This window comes from Myotis lucifugus, unplaced genomic scaffold (genome assembly GCF_000147115.1).
Source record: "Myotis lucifugus unplaced genomic scaffold, Myoluc2.0 scaffold_66, whole genome shotgun sequence".
NCBI lineage: Eukaryota > Metazoa > Chordata > Mammalia > Chiroptera > Vespertilionidae > Myotis > Myotis lucifugus.
In genome coordinates, this window is record NW_005871114.1 from 5,403,386 (window position 1) to 5,416,143 (window position 12,758).

The 12,758-nt window shown below is 41.0% G+C and overlaps 1 protein-coding gene across 6 annotated transcripts in view; it reads right to left on the reverse strand.

The window, feature by feature from the left end:
* Nucleotides 1-8,850, reverse strand: part of TNKS2 (tankyrase 2) — a 55,810-nt gene extending 46,960 nt beyond the window's left edge. For 5 of the 6 annotated variants that reach the window (XR_001348490.2, XR_001348489.2, XR_002829586.1 and 2 more), the window contains exons 1-2: nt 8,547-8,850; nt 996-1,220 (exon numbers count right to left, since the gene is read on the reverse strand). Coding sequence is in view for 3 of the 6 variants with exons in the window: in XM_023754918.1 (XP_023610686.1) it covers nt 996-1,220; nt 8,547-8,736 (415 nt within the window). In the remaining 3 variants the exon portion in view is untranslated. The remainder of the gene's footprint in view (nt 1-995; nt 1,221-8,546) is intronic. The other variant, XM_006090029.3, reaches the window with a different exon arrangement.
* Nucleotides 8,851-12,758: the final 3,908 nt, after the last annotated feature.

Sequence of the window (12,758 nt, forward strand, 5' to 3'; positions counted from 1 at the left end):
GTATCTTTATAAATTACCTAATTTGAACTAAGATGGTGACTTTAATCTAAACAGTGACTTGGGGTTTGGAGGGCAGGAGAGAACAATGTAAGTCCAGCACAGAGCCCTGGACTTTTCCTAGTACACAGGCTTTCTATCTGCCTCAAGAATTTCAACTGCCCCTATGTCAGGAAATAGAACTAAGGTAGCAGAGTCCAAAATCCCTGACTATGTTAGGTTCAGAAAAGTCATACCAGGTTAATAAAAACTCTCAAATAAGCGGCCTTCTCACTTATACTTTTCTGTCAATGATCTAACTGTTGAGCAAATCCTATCTCATTTGTTAAAGTATTCTAAATGACTGATAATTTTTCCTTCAAATGCTTCTTTATGTATCCTGCCATTTCTATTCTCCTATAATAACCCTAGTTCATAACCTCATCATTTCTTAGCTGGGTTATTCTACAGTTTCCTAGCTAATCTCTCTGATGCCATCCATTCTACCAGCCACCTATCAGATCACTCTTGCTAAAACACACTATTTTCATCACACTGTTGTTCCCTTCCTTAACCGTCTTCATAATATCAAGCTCCTTAACTTGGAATTCAAAGTTCTTTATAAAGATGTCCCTGCCTACCTTTTCAACCTTTCTCCCACTGCTTGTTGGAAAGACTCCAGAAAGGAGTGACTGGACTCCAGCCAACTCACTGCCCTCATTATCCTCGAACACTCCCTGTTCACTGTCATGACTTTATCTGATTCTGTGTGTGTGCTATCTCCCAAGAGAATTCAAATTTCCAGAAAACAGGAATTTTGTCTCTATTCTCTAAAGAGCTTAAGCCCAGTACTATACACAAAATGACAATTAGTAAATAGTGGTTAGTTTAAATTATGAAGTGTTCTTAAGTATTTAAGTTCAGCCTGGCAGAGTTTGATCATATTAATGAATGAAGTCAGTTAGATTCAGATGGTTACAAACTATTTCAGGAAAATTCTGGAAAGTAAACGCTCTTACCGATGCAAACATCAATCTTTCCTTTAATTGCAGCTTCATGGAGAGGAGTGTAATTCCAATTATCACGAGCATTTGGATCTGCACCATGTCGCAAAAGGAGAGTGACTACTTCAGCATGACCAAAAGAGCATGCATTGTGAAGAGGAATAAGGCCCCCATCATCACGTGCTTGGACATTTGCACCATTCTGAAGCAAATATTCAACTACATCTTTCCGCCCAAATCCTAAAAGAAAACAAATTATTCATATTTAAGTCCTCCAAAGAAAAATGCATAAATTAGAATTAAGTAGAAGCCATGCTAAAATGTTTCTGGATGGGAAATAATAAAGAGGGATTCAACAATTCAAGAATTCATTGATGAGATAAAGAGAGGGAGACTCAATACTGACACTTATGACAATACTGAAACTGAAGTTTAAGCTGGGTAGAAAGGGTGAAGTGATTATATTTATACTAGAGGCCTGGTGCATGAAATTCGTACATAGGTAGCGAATTCCCTAGGCCTGGCTGGCAATCCAGGGTCGATCTGTGGGGTGACTGGCGGGGCAATCAAGGGCCCCCTGCTGGTACTCGCCTTGGCTGGCCTGGGGCCTGCGGGCTGGGGGAGCTCCTGTTTTAGACGTCTGCTCCCTGGTGGTCAGTGCACGTCATAGCAACCGATCATTCTGCCATTCGGTTGATTTGCATATTAGGCTTTTATTATATAGGATAGTTACAAACAGTCCAAGACACAGATAACTTCTACTTCTATAACTTTGTATCAACATGATGTCTGAAACCCATCTGGAGACTGACAGCAGAGATCAGCATGTTTCAAAGTTACATTGTAAGGACTGTACATGTGAGTGGACATCATGTTGTTATGCTGAGAGTAGATGAAGAGTCTGAAACTTTGAAGCCACTTCTTGGCATAAAAGGAAATTAGAGGGGGTGAGTATGTATCTATTTAAAATTTTAAAATCTTCCACTGTTAGTTTAGTGAAACCTTTAGATCCAAGATACTTCCTAAACTCTAATCCCTGATGAAATCCCATTCTTATGGTCTCAAAAATAGTTCAAAGCATCTGTTAAGTACTCATTTCTTGAGGAAAAATAGCTTTGCAGGTTTTTTTTTCTGATCATGTTCTTACTGGCCAGGCAGAACATGAATAGGCATACCTTAGAATCAATGCCAACCTCCATATCCTAAGGATCTCTGTATAAAGGAATCAGAAACCTAAAGTTAGTAGTCACGGCTGCTCAAGATATATTGTGGTTTATTTTATAATTATGGAAGAGCAGTCATCTTTAAACACTGCTCAATGTCATGTATGAAGATACTGATGAAATCATACATTGTTGAATCTACTATAAAGCACTAACAATGAAACAAAGCAGGAATATTTGGAAAGCATACTTGCTGATCAATAAACTGTGTCACTTAATGGCAGGTACTGTGTCCTGTTTATTTCTGTTCACTGGCCAAGGCCAGAATCTAGCATATAGGACTTAATAAACATTTGCTTAGTACATGCCTAATATTTTGAAATAGTAAGCAAATGACTCTCAGAGAGAATATGGAGCTGATGATTTGTGACCACAAAGAAAAGCAGTCTATTCAATTTCTCTTGTCAAGTTTCATCACTACCTAGTGCCATCAGTTTCAGCAGTTTCAGGAACTGTCTTGCTAACCATGACTATTGTTAACAGTATCATATTTTGCTGCTATACTGGAAACATCCTTTCAAGTGAATGGCTTCCAAAAAAACTATAAAGCAGTGGAAATCACTACTGAGAAACCAACTTAAACTCTCAGAAAATCTTACTGAGAGCTGCCACCTCCCAGTTTTTACAGTCCGAAGACGAGATGGGCCATTGATGATTTAACTGGTCTAATCCTTTATAATAAAAGCCTAATATGCAAATCGAACGGTGGAATGACTGGTTCGGCAGGGCCTGTGAGAGGGCAGCGCCAGGCCAGCCAAGGTGGATGCCAGCGGGCAGAGGGAAGGGACAGCAATCAGGGGGCGGCGGCAACCAGCAGCAGGGGAGGGGTGATGGGAGGGCAGGGCTGGAGCTGCCCCCCTGGTGGTCAGTGTGCTCCCACAGGGGGAGTGCCACTTAGCCACAGGCCGGGCTGATGGCTGGTGAGCGCAGCAGAGGTGGTGGGAGACTCTCCTGCCTCTGCGGCAGCACTAAGGATGTCTAACTGTGGCTTAGGCCCGCTTCCCCCTGTCAGTCGGACATCCCCCAAGTGCTCCTGGACTGCGAGGAGCAGGCCGGGCTGAAGGACCCTGCCCCCTGCCCCCCGCCCCCCTGCGTGCACGAATTTTCGTGCACTGGGCCTCTAGTATGAAATGATAGTGATGCCTTGACAAGCTAAAGGTAAGCTGGAGTCATATACGGCTTTATCAGAAAAAAAATATTCAGAAACAGGAAATATCAATAAATGCCATGAAAGAGAGAATGCTCATGTAGTCTGGGAGATTGGATGCATAATCAAGCAGTCTTAGGCTCTTGTCAGGACTCTTGTCAGATTTTTCTGAGGGATGTCATTTTAAACTTACTAATAATTTTAGTTAGCAAAAACCCAGAAAGGTATTTTCCACATATATTTCTTTCGAATGAGAAATACAAAGGAGAAGGTTTTGCCCAGCTCAACTTAGGACAATATACCATCTATCTGATCAGACTAAGAGAAACTTGGAAAAGGGTGCCATGACCTCTGGGCTGATGAAATTCTAACTATCTAAATGGAGAAGTACGTACTCCAAACTAGCTGTGAATGAAGTCAATCGCCTACCTCTAAGTCCAGCAAGAGCTGAGGAAAAAAGTGTAGCTCAAATCTTGATAATATACTGGGAGATCTGCTAAGTCAAGAAAGATTCTGAATTCTTAAATATACTGGTATTTGATACTAGAGGCCCAGTGCACGAAATTCGTGCATGGGTAGGGAACCTAGGCCTGGTCAGTGATCAGGGCCGATCTGTAGGGTGACTGGTGGGGGAATCGGGGGTCCCCCCGCTGGCACCCAACTTGGCTGGCTGGCGCCGCCCACTTGCCGCCCCCTGCTTTGGCTGGCCTGGGGCCTGCGGGCAGCTCCTGCGTTGAACATCTGCCCCCTGGTGGTCAGTGCACATAATAGCAACCAGTCGTTGGATTTGAATATTAGGCTTTTATTATATAGGATTTGGGTTTTTTACTGATGTAGGATTTTACCCCCCCCCCCCCCCCCCCCCACACACACAAAGCAAAAAAGCAATTTTGGAAACAATAATGTCTAGTTCTAGTCCTAGGTAAGCAATGTGGGTACATTTTATGAATCTCCCATAATTATGATGTTGGCCTACAGACAAAAGAAGGAAATACTATTGAAACATACTGGATGTCTTTAAAAGTACCACTATGAGAAAGGATATGAACAGCAAGTATAAAAGCTATTATATCTTTGATAGCTGAGTGATTAAATGCTTCAGTTGGGGCAATCATTCCACTTTGTTATACCACTCAGAGTCTGACCTGTTGGTCCAACTGTCCGTCCTATGCAGAAATCCTTTTCTACAACATCTCTGAAAGATGCCAACCCCACCAATTCTATAGCTAAACAGATTGTTAAAGGGAGTCTAACTCATTGCAACCTTCCATCTACTGGTACTTGTTTTGACTGTTGAAGCTATACAACTCATATCCATTTACTTTTCTACTGGAATGTCTTAAATATATGTGAAGAGAGTAACACTGTCTGACCTTAGTCTTCTTTCAGCTCTAGAATAAGTAACTCTAGTTTTCATTTGTTGCTTGTATAATAAATTCCAGAGGCTTTAATCCCACTTCCCTTCTCTGAATAATAATAAAAAAATCCTTCTTATATGCAATCCACACAATTGAATACAATAATTGAGGTTCAGTCTGACTGGTCCAATGTAGACAGTTGAGTAGCATACTACAAATACAGAACAGTAACATAACACACTACAAATACAAAACAAGTGTTACCTTGCTTATCTAGAACTCTACAATGCAAGCTCTTTTCCAACTTGTCATTCTTCTAATATACATGTATATAGGACTTAATAAACATTTGCTTAGTGCTGTCTAATATTTTGATATGTATATCATCTTCTGCCACCATCTCTATATCTAAAATTCTTGAACCTGATAAATGGTTTTACACATTTCTCTACTGAATGATACCACGCTGCACACTTCCCAAAATATTTAAAATTCTCAAACCATTGAATTCTATTTTACCCGCCCCAGTTCTAAGATTCTAGAGAATGCTATGTATTTCTTTGGCTATGATGGACAATAAGATGACTTTCTCCCAAAGTTTCTGTCCCTCTTCTAAACAAGTTAGAGAAGCAATCACTTTTACTGAAATCTGCTCTTTTCTAGGGGATTACACTGTCAAGCATTTCAGATGCTATTGTTTTTAGCAAAATTAAAGCTGCAGCCTCTCTCCACCAACTTGCCTCTACAAGTTTTGCAACATGTCACAAAAATTCTTTCATATCCTGTATGAGGGATGGGGTGTGGGGGTAGGGAGAGGATAAGGAGGGAAGGGAGCTGGTGGTGGCGGGACTGAAGAGGAAACAATTTTTCTTATAAAAATGACTTCTTAAAGCATACTTATCTACAAGGATTGTAATCCAGTTCAATAAAAAAATACACCTAATAGAAAAAGTTCCAGTTTATGTTGATTGCGTTTTTCATTAACAGAACTCCTTTGGGGATGGCAACTGATTATTCTTTTAACTAAATGTTTTAGATGAAGAGACACAATTTTTTTCTGAAACTGTTCTTCTATCCATTTTCCTTGGTCTGCACAGACTTATTCCTGTTCCTTGGACATCAGGACATCAGAACAAAAAGACAAAAACATGCCCTCCCCCCCCCCCCCACACACAGTAAAACCTCTAAACTTTAATTGGCTAAAAAAACCTGTTTTCCTCCATTGCTTACTCTGTAATGTACAAACCGAAGAAACAGCTTGGTCAGGCAGCTACATAGTCTCACCACCTACATTGAGTTTCCAATGGCATGTTTAGATGCACATTAACATGACTGATAACTCACCGTCCGGGATATACAATGTATTCTCCATATAGTAAGAGAAAATGCAACTGGATGCATTTATTTAAAAATTGAGAAAACAAGTTCTCTCCCATCATCTAAAATTTAGATCAAATTTACAAAGCTAATTTAAAAGTTTCTTTTTTGTGATGTGGCATTTGCAACTTCTAAATAATTTTGGGAAGGACTTTAAATTTAAAAAAAAAATTAACATTATTTTTCAATTATAGTTGAAATACAATATATTTTTATTTGTACAACATAGTGATTAGACATTTATATATGGAGTTATATGCCTGCTTTTTTAAAAAAAATAATTTTATTGATTTCAGAGAGGGAGGTAGAGGGAGAGAGAGAGAGATTGAAACATCGATGAGAGAGGATCATTGATTGGCTGCCTCCTGCATGCCCCCCACTGGGGATCAAGCCTAAAACCTGGGCATGTGTCCTTGACCAGAATCGAACCTGGGACCCTTCAGTCTGCAGGCTGAAGCTCTATCCTCTGAGCCAAACCGGCTAGGGCTATGCCTGGTTTTAAATGCAGGACTTTAAAGCTCTAGTATATGTAGACCATTAGCAATTTTTATTTTATTATTTTCTTTTCATACCTTAAATTCTTAACTGTATAATCTGTACCTGGTAATATGGAAAATTGTGAGGGGTGGGCTTGTTCTCAAAGTAAGTTTTCCATTTCATTCTCACAAACCACAATAAACCTATGTAGAAAGCACTTTGAAATGTTGGGACAGACTGAGGGTGGAATGGTGGGGGGGGTGGGGAGGGGAAACAAAATCAATAAGAAGCTAATCCCATAATCTTAAACCTCTAAATATTCCTATTTTCAGATATGAACTCATTAATACATCAAATTCTTGAAAGGTAGCAACTAAGATCTTCCTTGGTTATTTTTATCCCACATATCAAGTGAACAGAATCTAAGTAACACTACTATACTACCCTTTGGATTACATATCAGTTGGTTATGACAGTTTGTCAAATCAGTTGTTTAAATGTTGAATATATGGTCAAACAGGACAATCCAAATTAGGTGAGCAAAGGCAGCATTGAACACCAAAATTTTAGGCAAAATGGCTAAACAGCTTAGATTTGACTTGAGCATTCTTAATCCCTTTCTGCTGCCCACAGGCTGTTTCTAGTTCTCTCACCAACAACCCCTCAAACCTTCTCTCTTTAAAAAGGCTCCCCATTGGGAACCCAACAAAGTTGTAATTGATCAAGAAAGCATACCTCCTAATAATATTTATGTTTTAAAACTGGTACAGGTTAAAGCAAACAAATTTCTGTTGGTAGTAAAAGGTCTGTGAACAAGGAAATCTTTCTTATGCTCCTTCTTTACGCATCATTCCTATTCCAAAAGAGGAGAGTGCTTTAAAATATATCCTTCTGTTTCTCAAAAAACTATTTTAGCCTGGCCTGATAGCTCCCAATACGACTAGGCTCCAGGGTTCCATCCCGGGTCAGGGCACATACAAGAATCAACCAATGAATGCATAAATAAGTAAACAACAAATCGATAATTTCTCTCTCTCTCTCAAATCAATAAAAAAATTATTTTAAGCAATCAAGTAATACAAATAAAACACCAGGATTATCAGAAGTATGAAACCCTAATCCCATTTTCAATTATAAGGACAGGGATAGTCTTGATCTTTCCTAAAAGTGAAAAGTATAGAAATAAGCTGAGTGTCTCACTTCTAGTTCTTTTAAATTCTTCAATGAAATGTAATATGCTTATACCATAAAGTGAACCTAGTCAATACTAAAAGTCATTCAGACGATATAAATCTCAGAATGAAGCAAGGTCAGTCCCAATGTAACTCTAGATCCAAGCTAAAGTATCTGCACCATCTTTCCTCTCTTCCTACTACTTTTCCACCCCAAGGGTGTGTGTGCGTATGTGTGTGAGTGTGAGCGTGTGTGGCAGAGACCACCATCCCGATCCGGCCTAAATCAGACCTCAGTCCTCCCGATTTTGACCATTTCCAGTACTTGTCTCTCCAGAAACTTGCTAATGGATACCTAGATAAACCCATTCACGCAAATGTGTCAATGGCCCATTAAGCGGCTCCTTCTAAATTACATCTTTGCGTTTTACAAAGGCCTTTAACACCTTAACCAAAGGATTGGTGAGAATCACAGTGGAATTTGCGAGGAGGACAGATTTTGGAGGCCTTTCAGATTACAAGGTCTACCACGTCCCCGCTCTTGTGTGCAGAGGCCTTCGAGGAGAGCAAAACCGGAAGTTGATCCAAGTATTGAAGATACAAAACAAAGCCACAAAAAAACACACCTTGAGTGCGGCACGCTCCGTGCAGCCCCTTCCCCAATCTCCCAAGCCCCCCTGGATGAGAAGGAGAAGCCCAGGCCCGGAGTGCCAGCGGGGAAAGGCGGGCAGAGGAGCCCGCGAGCCCGGTGCGCAGGTGGGGTTTGGCGCGAGGCGAGGCGAGGCGAGGCGAGGCGGCGCCGCCCGGGTTACCTGCGGCGAAGTGGAGCGGCGTGGACTTCCTGCCCGCCGTGTCGCGGCTGTTCACCTTCTCGGGCGTCACCAGCCTCTTGACTCGCTCCACGTCCCCGTTGCGGCACGCCTCGAACAGCTCGCGGGCGGCCGGCTCCATGGCCTCCGCCGCCGCGCCCGCGCCCCCGCCGGCGCAGCGGCGGCCCGACATGATCCTGGCCGCCGCCAGCAGCAGCGCCAGCAACGGCAGTAGGAGCCCGGGCCCCCCGAGCAGGAGGGCGAGGCCCCCCGGAGGAGACGCACTCAGGGCCTGGACCGCTCAGCTCCCTCCGGTCACCGGGGTCGGCGCAGTCCCATGGCCGCGCCGCCGGGCGCCCCTCGCTGGGCCTCGGGAACCCCCGACTGCCCCGCGGCGGCGGAGGAAGCTCGAACCCGACGTTCGAGACCCGAGGCGACGCGGCGGCGGAAGCTGGGAAAGCCCCTCCCTCCCGCCAGCACCGCGCCGTCCTGGGAGCGCGAGTGACGACGTGTTGCGCGTGCGCAGTGGCCGCAGCCCGGCCGGACCCGTTTCGGCGAGCGAGGGCGCGCGGAGGGGCTTGTGGGAAATGCGGCCGCTGGAGGAGAAGGGGATTCGGCCCACCGCCATCTTTGCGGTGGGTTTTACTGAAGTAGAACGACTCTGCTATTGTCCTTTTTTAAAGCGTGAATTTCCTTGCTTTGTTACACCGAGAAGAGCCTTTGAAAGCGTCATCCCCCCGCGATCTTGCATATTATATTGGAATTCTCACTGTGGAAGTCTCCCCCCTTTTTTTCAGCTTCCACAATCCCTTTCTTCTGGGGGATTTATCTTCTGTTTTCCTTTCCTGTTTCTTCCCCGCTCTCCACCTGATGGGAAGTTTGGGTGCGCTGCCTCAAGATCATTTAAGTGAAATTAGGAAGGCAATGGAAGTTTGTTCCAATTCTAAATTAATAATTGCGAGGTATGGCTCTGGTTAATTCTTCTTCCCACAGTTGAGCTATTAGCTGAGGACTAATCCAGGGGCCCACAGGTAAATCAGTATTACACTGACGTAGCTGAGGTGTGGATGTATGGGGCAAAGGTCAATGAACTGCAAAAGAATTTCCTCTGTTGCCTGAACTTCTTTAACCTGTTTTTCAGGTTTTGTTTGGAAATGTTGACTCACTACTGTGCTAAAAGATAGAGGATGTACACTTTTGGCAGCATTTTTATAATTATGAAAGTTACGAAAATATATGTATCCATTAGAATAACTACTATTAAAAAAAACACCATAAAATATGGTTGGTGAGAACATGGAGAAATTGGAACCTTTGTGCACTGCTGGTGGGACTATAAACTGGTGCAATGGCTATGGGAAACAGTATGGCATTTACTAAACCTTTAAAAATAGAACTTCTAAAAAAATAAAAATAGAACTGCTATGTGATGTAGTAACCCCACTTCTGGGCATAGAGAAAGGAATTGAAAGCAGGGTCTTGGAGAGATACTTGCATGCCCTTGTTCATAGCAGCATCTCTCTATATAAAAGGTTAATATGCTAAGTGTCTGTCTGGGTATTGACGTCAGGTAGCAATGCCCAGCTTCCTCTCCCTGGCGACTAGCCTCCTTGAAGTTTCTTCAGCCCAGGAACACGACTTGCTTTATAGCCAGGTGGAAACATTTCACACTGTAACCAAATGTCAGAGGTACTGGGGGTTAGGACTTCCTGTGCCTCATCTCATTTGATCCTCACAGAAATCCTGGAGTAGGTAGATAGGAGACTCGGTGGAATCCTATTTTCTTTTCGTTAGCCGGAAAACAGAGATTTAGAAAGCTTAGAAACTTGACCCGACCCGACTGAAAAGAAGTAAGAAATGGTGGACCTTGAAAATGACTTCAGGTTTTCTCACTGAGCAGAATATAGTCAAACACTGCTACAGTTAAATATTTTACCCTTTGTTCTTCCTGTGTGATCTACAATAATAATCTGCTTCGTGTTGATATTTACTGCTGTGTTGCTGACAAGTACCTGAAAGAGAAGTTGGGGTGCTTCACTGGGCTGGAAAAAGTTTAGCTAAATCAAAAAGCAGGTCTAATTAGGCAAGTTTATTCTATATCTATAAAAGGCTAAATTGACTCGCACATGCGCAATACATAATAAAGCTCTCGCTGGCACCAATCACACTCGTGTGTTTCCATCTGTCATTGTCGATCATGAATTTGGTTGGCACTTCTATTATAGAGAAAGGGCAAATAGCAATATTAAAATATTTCTTCTAATTAATTTCCTTTCAATGTGCACGAATCTGTGCACCGGGCCACTAGTTATTTATAATAGCCAAGAGGTTAAAGCAACCCTGATGTCCATGAACAAGTGATTAGATAAACAAAATGTGGTGTATACATACAACAGAATATTATTCAGCTTTAAAAATAAGGAAATCCTGTCATGCCACAGCATATACTAGTATGAACCTTGAGGACATCATACTAAGTGAAATAAGTCAATCCCCTTTGTCCCCAAATACTGTATGATTCCACTTATATGAGGTGTATTAATTAGGATTACCATAATAAAACCCACAGAATAGGTGGCTTTTTAAACAACAGAAATTAATTTTCTACAGTTCTTGAGACTTGACATCCAAGATCAGGGTTGGCAAGTCTTATTTCTCCTGAGGCCTCTCTCATTGACTTGCAGATACCAACTTCTTGCTGTGCCCTCATAGAGTCTCTTCTCTGTTCATATGCATTCTTGGTGTCTTTGTGTCCAAATTTTCTCATAAAAGGAAGCAAGTCAAATTGGATTAGGGCTCACTCATGTGGCCTTATTTAATCTTAATTTCATTTTTAAAGGCCTTATCTCCAAATATAGTCACATTCAGAGGTACTGGGGGTTAGGACTTCAACATGAATTTTGGGGGAGGATACTATTCAGTTCATAACATGAGGCAAAAATAGAAGCAGAAAGTTGAGTAATGGTTAGTTACCAGAGACTGGGGAGAAGAGGAAATAGGTTTATTGTTGAATGGGTATAGAGGTTCAGTTTCGCAGCATGGAAATTTCTGGAGATCTGTTGCATAATGTGAATATACTTAACACTATTGAACTATACATTTAAAAATGGTTAAGATGGCATTAAAAATGCAAAGAAAGTTGAATATCTTCATTGTTTGTGGTCTATTTGTATTTTTCTATTGGGTTGATTGGTGTTTCAGGTTTCTAAGGATATATTCCTAGAAGTGGGATTGGTGGGTCAAGAGGCAGTTCCATTTTTAATTTTTCCAGGAAATTCCATATTGTTTTCCACAGTGGCTGCACCAGTCTTCATTCCCACCAGCAGTGTATGAGGGTTCCCTTTTCTCCACGTCCTCACCAGCACTTATTGATAGAGAAACTCTTACACGGATGCACTAGGAGACATGCACAGGATGTTTATTGCAGTTGCTTATGGTAATCAAGAGTTGGGGATAAATTACATGTCCTTTATAAAAAAATGGATAAGGAAAATATATAAGCATAGGTTTGAATATGATGCAATGATCAGAAGAAATGAGCTGGATTTTCATAGAGCAATATGAATAAACAAGGTTCACAAAAAATTAAAAACAATGCAATTGACAGCACAGTTTCATGTATGTAAGTTAAGAAATACACAAAAATACTATCAAATATTTTCAAGGACAAATACATGTATGAAGGTAGATTGAAAGAACATACATTAAATACATAAGAGAGACCTTATGATTTGATGCAAGTTTTCATCTTGGGGGAGCACATGCTCTAAGATGGAAAAGAAAAGGCAGAAAAAGTGAAAAATGAAGTTTGGGGCCAGGGACAGAGATTAACAAAAGACAATAAATAAATCAAAATTTTTTTAAAAATGAGGCTTAACCTGGATGGATAATACTAACTTGCCATGAAATTAATATTTTTTATTCAATTCTATACACCTGAGGTAAAAAAAATTCACCAAGGTATAACACTTTTTGAAAGAATTCTATTTTTATTTTATAAATATTTAGTTAGGTTATCTATACCAATATGAAATAAATGAAATAAATTTAACATTTTGCTTCAATCTTTTTTTAAAAATGGCAAATTATTTTATTAGGTTAATGCAGAATACATTTAATAACATTTCTATTTCTCTGAAAAACTTAGCACGTTTATTTTGCTCCAATCTTGAATAAAATTTGTTTTCAACATGCTTTATTAATTATATATTTGTT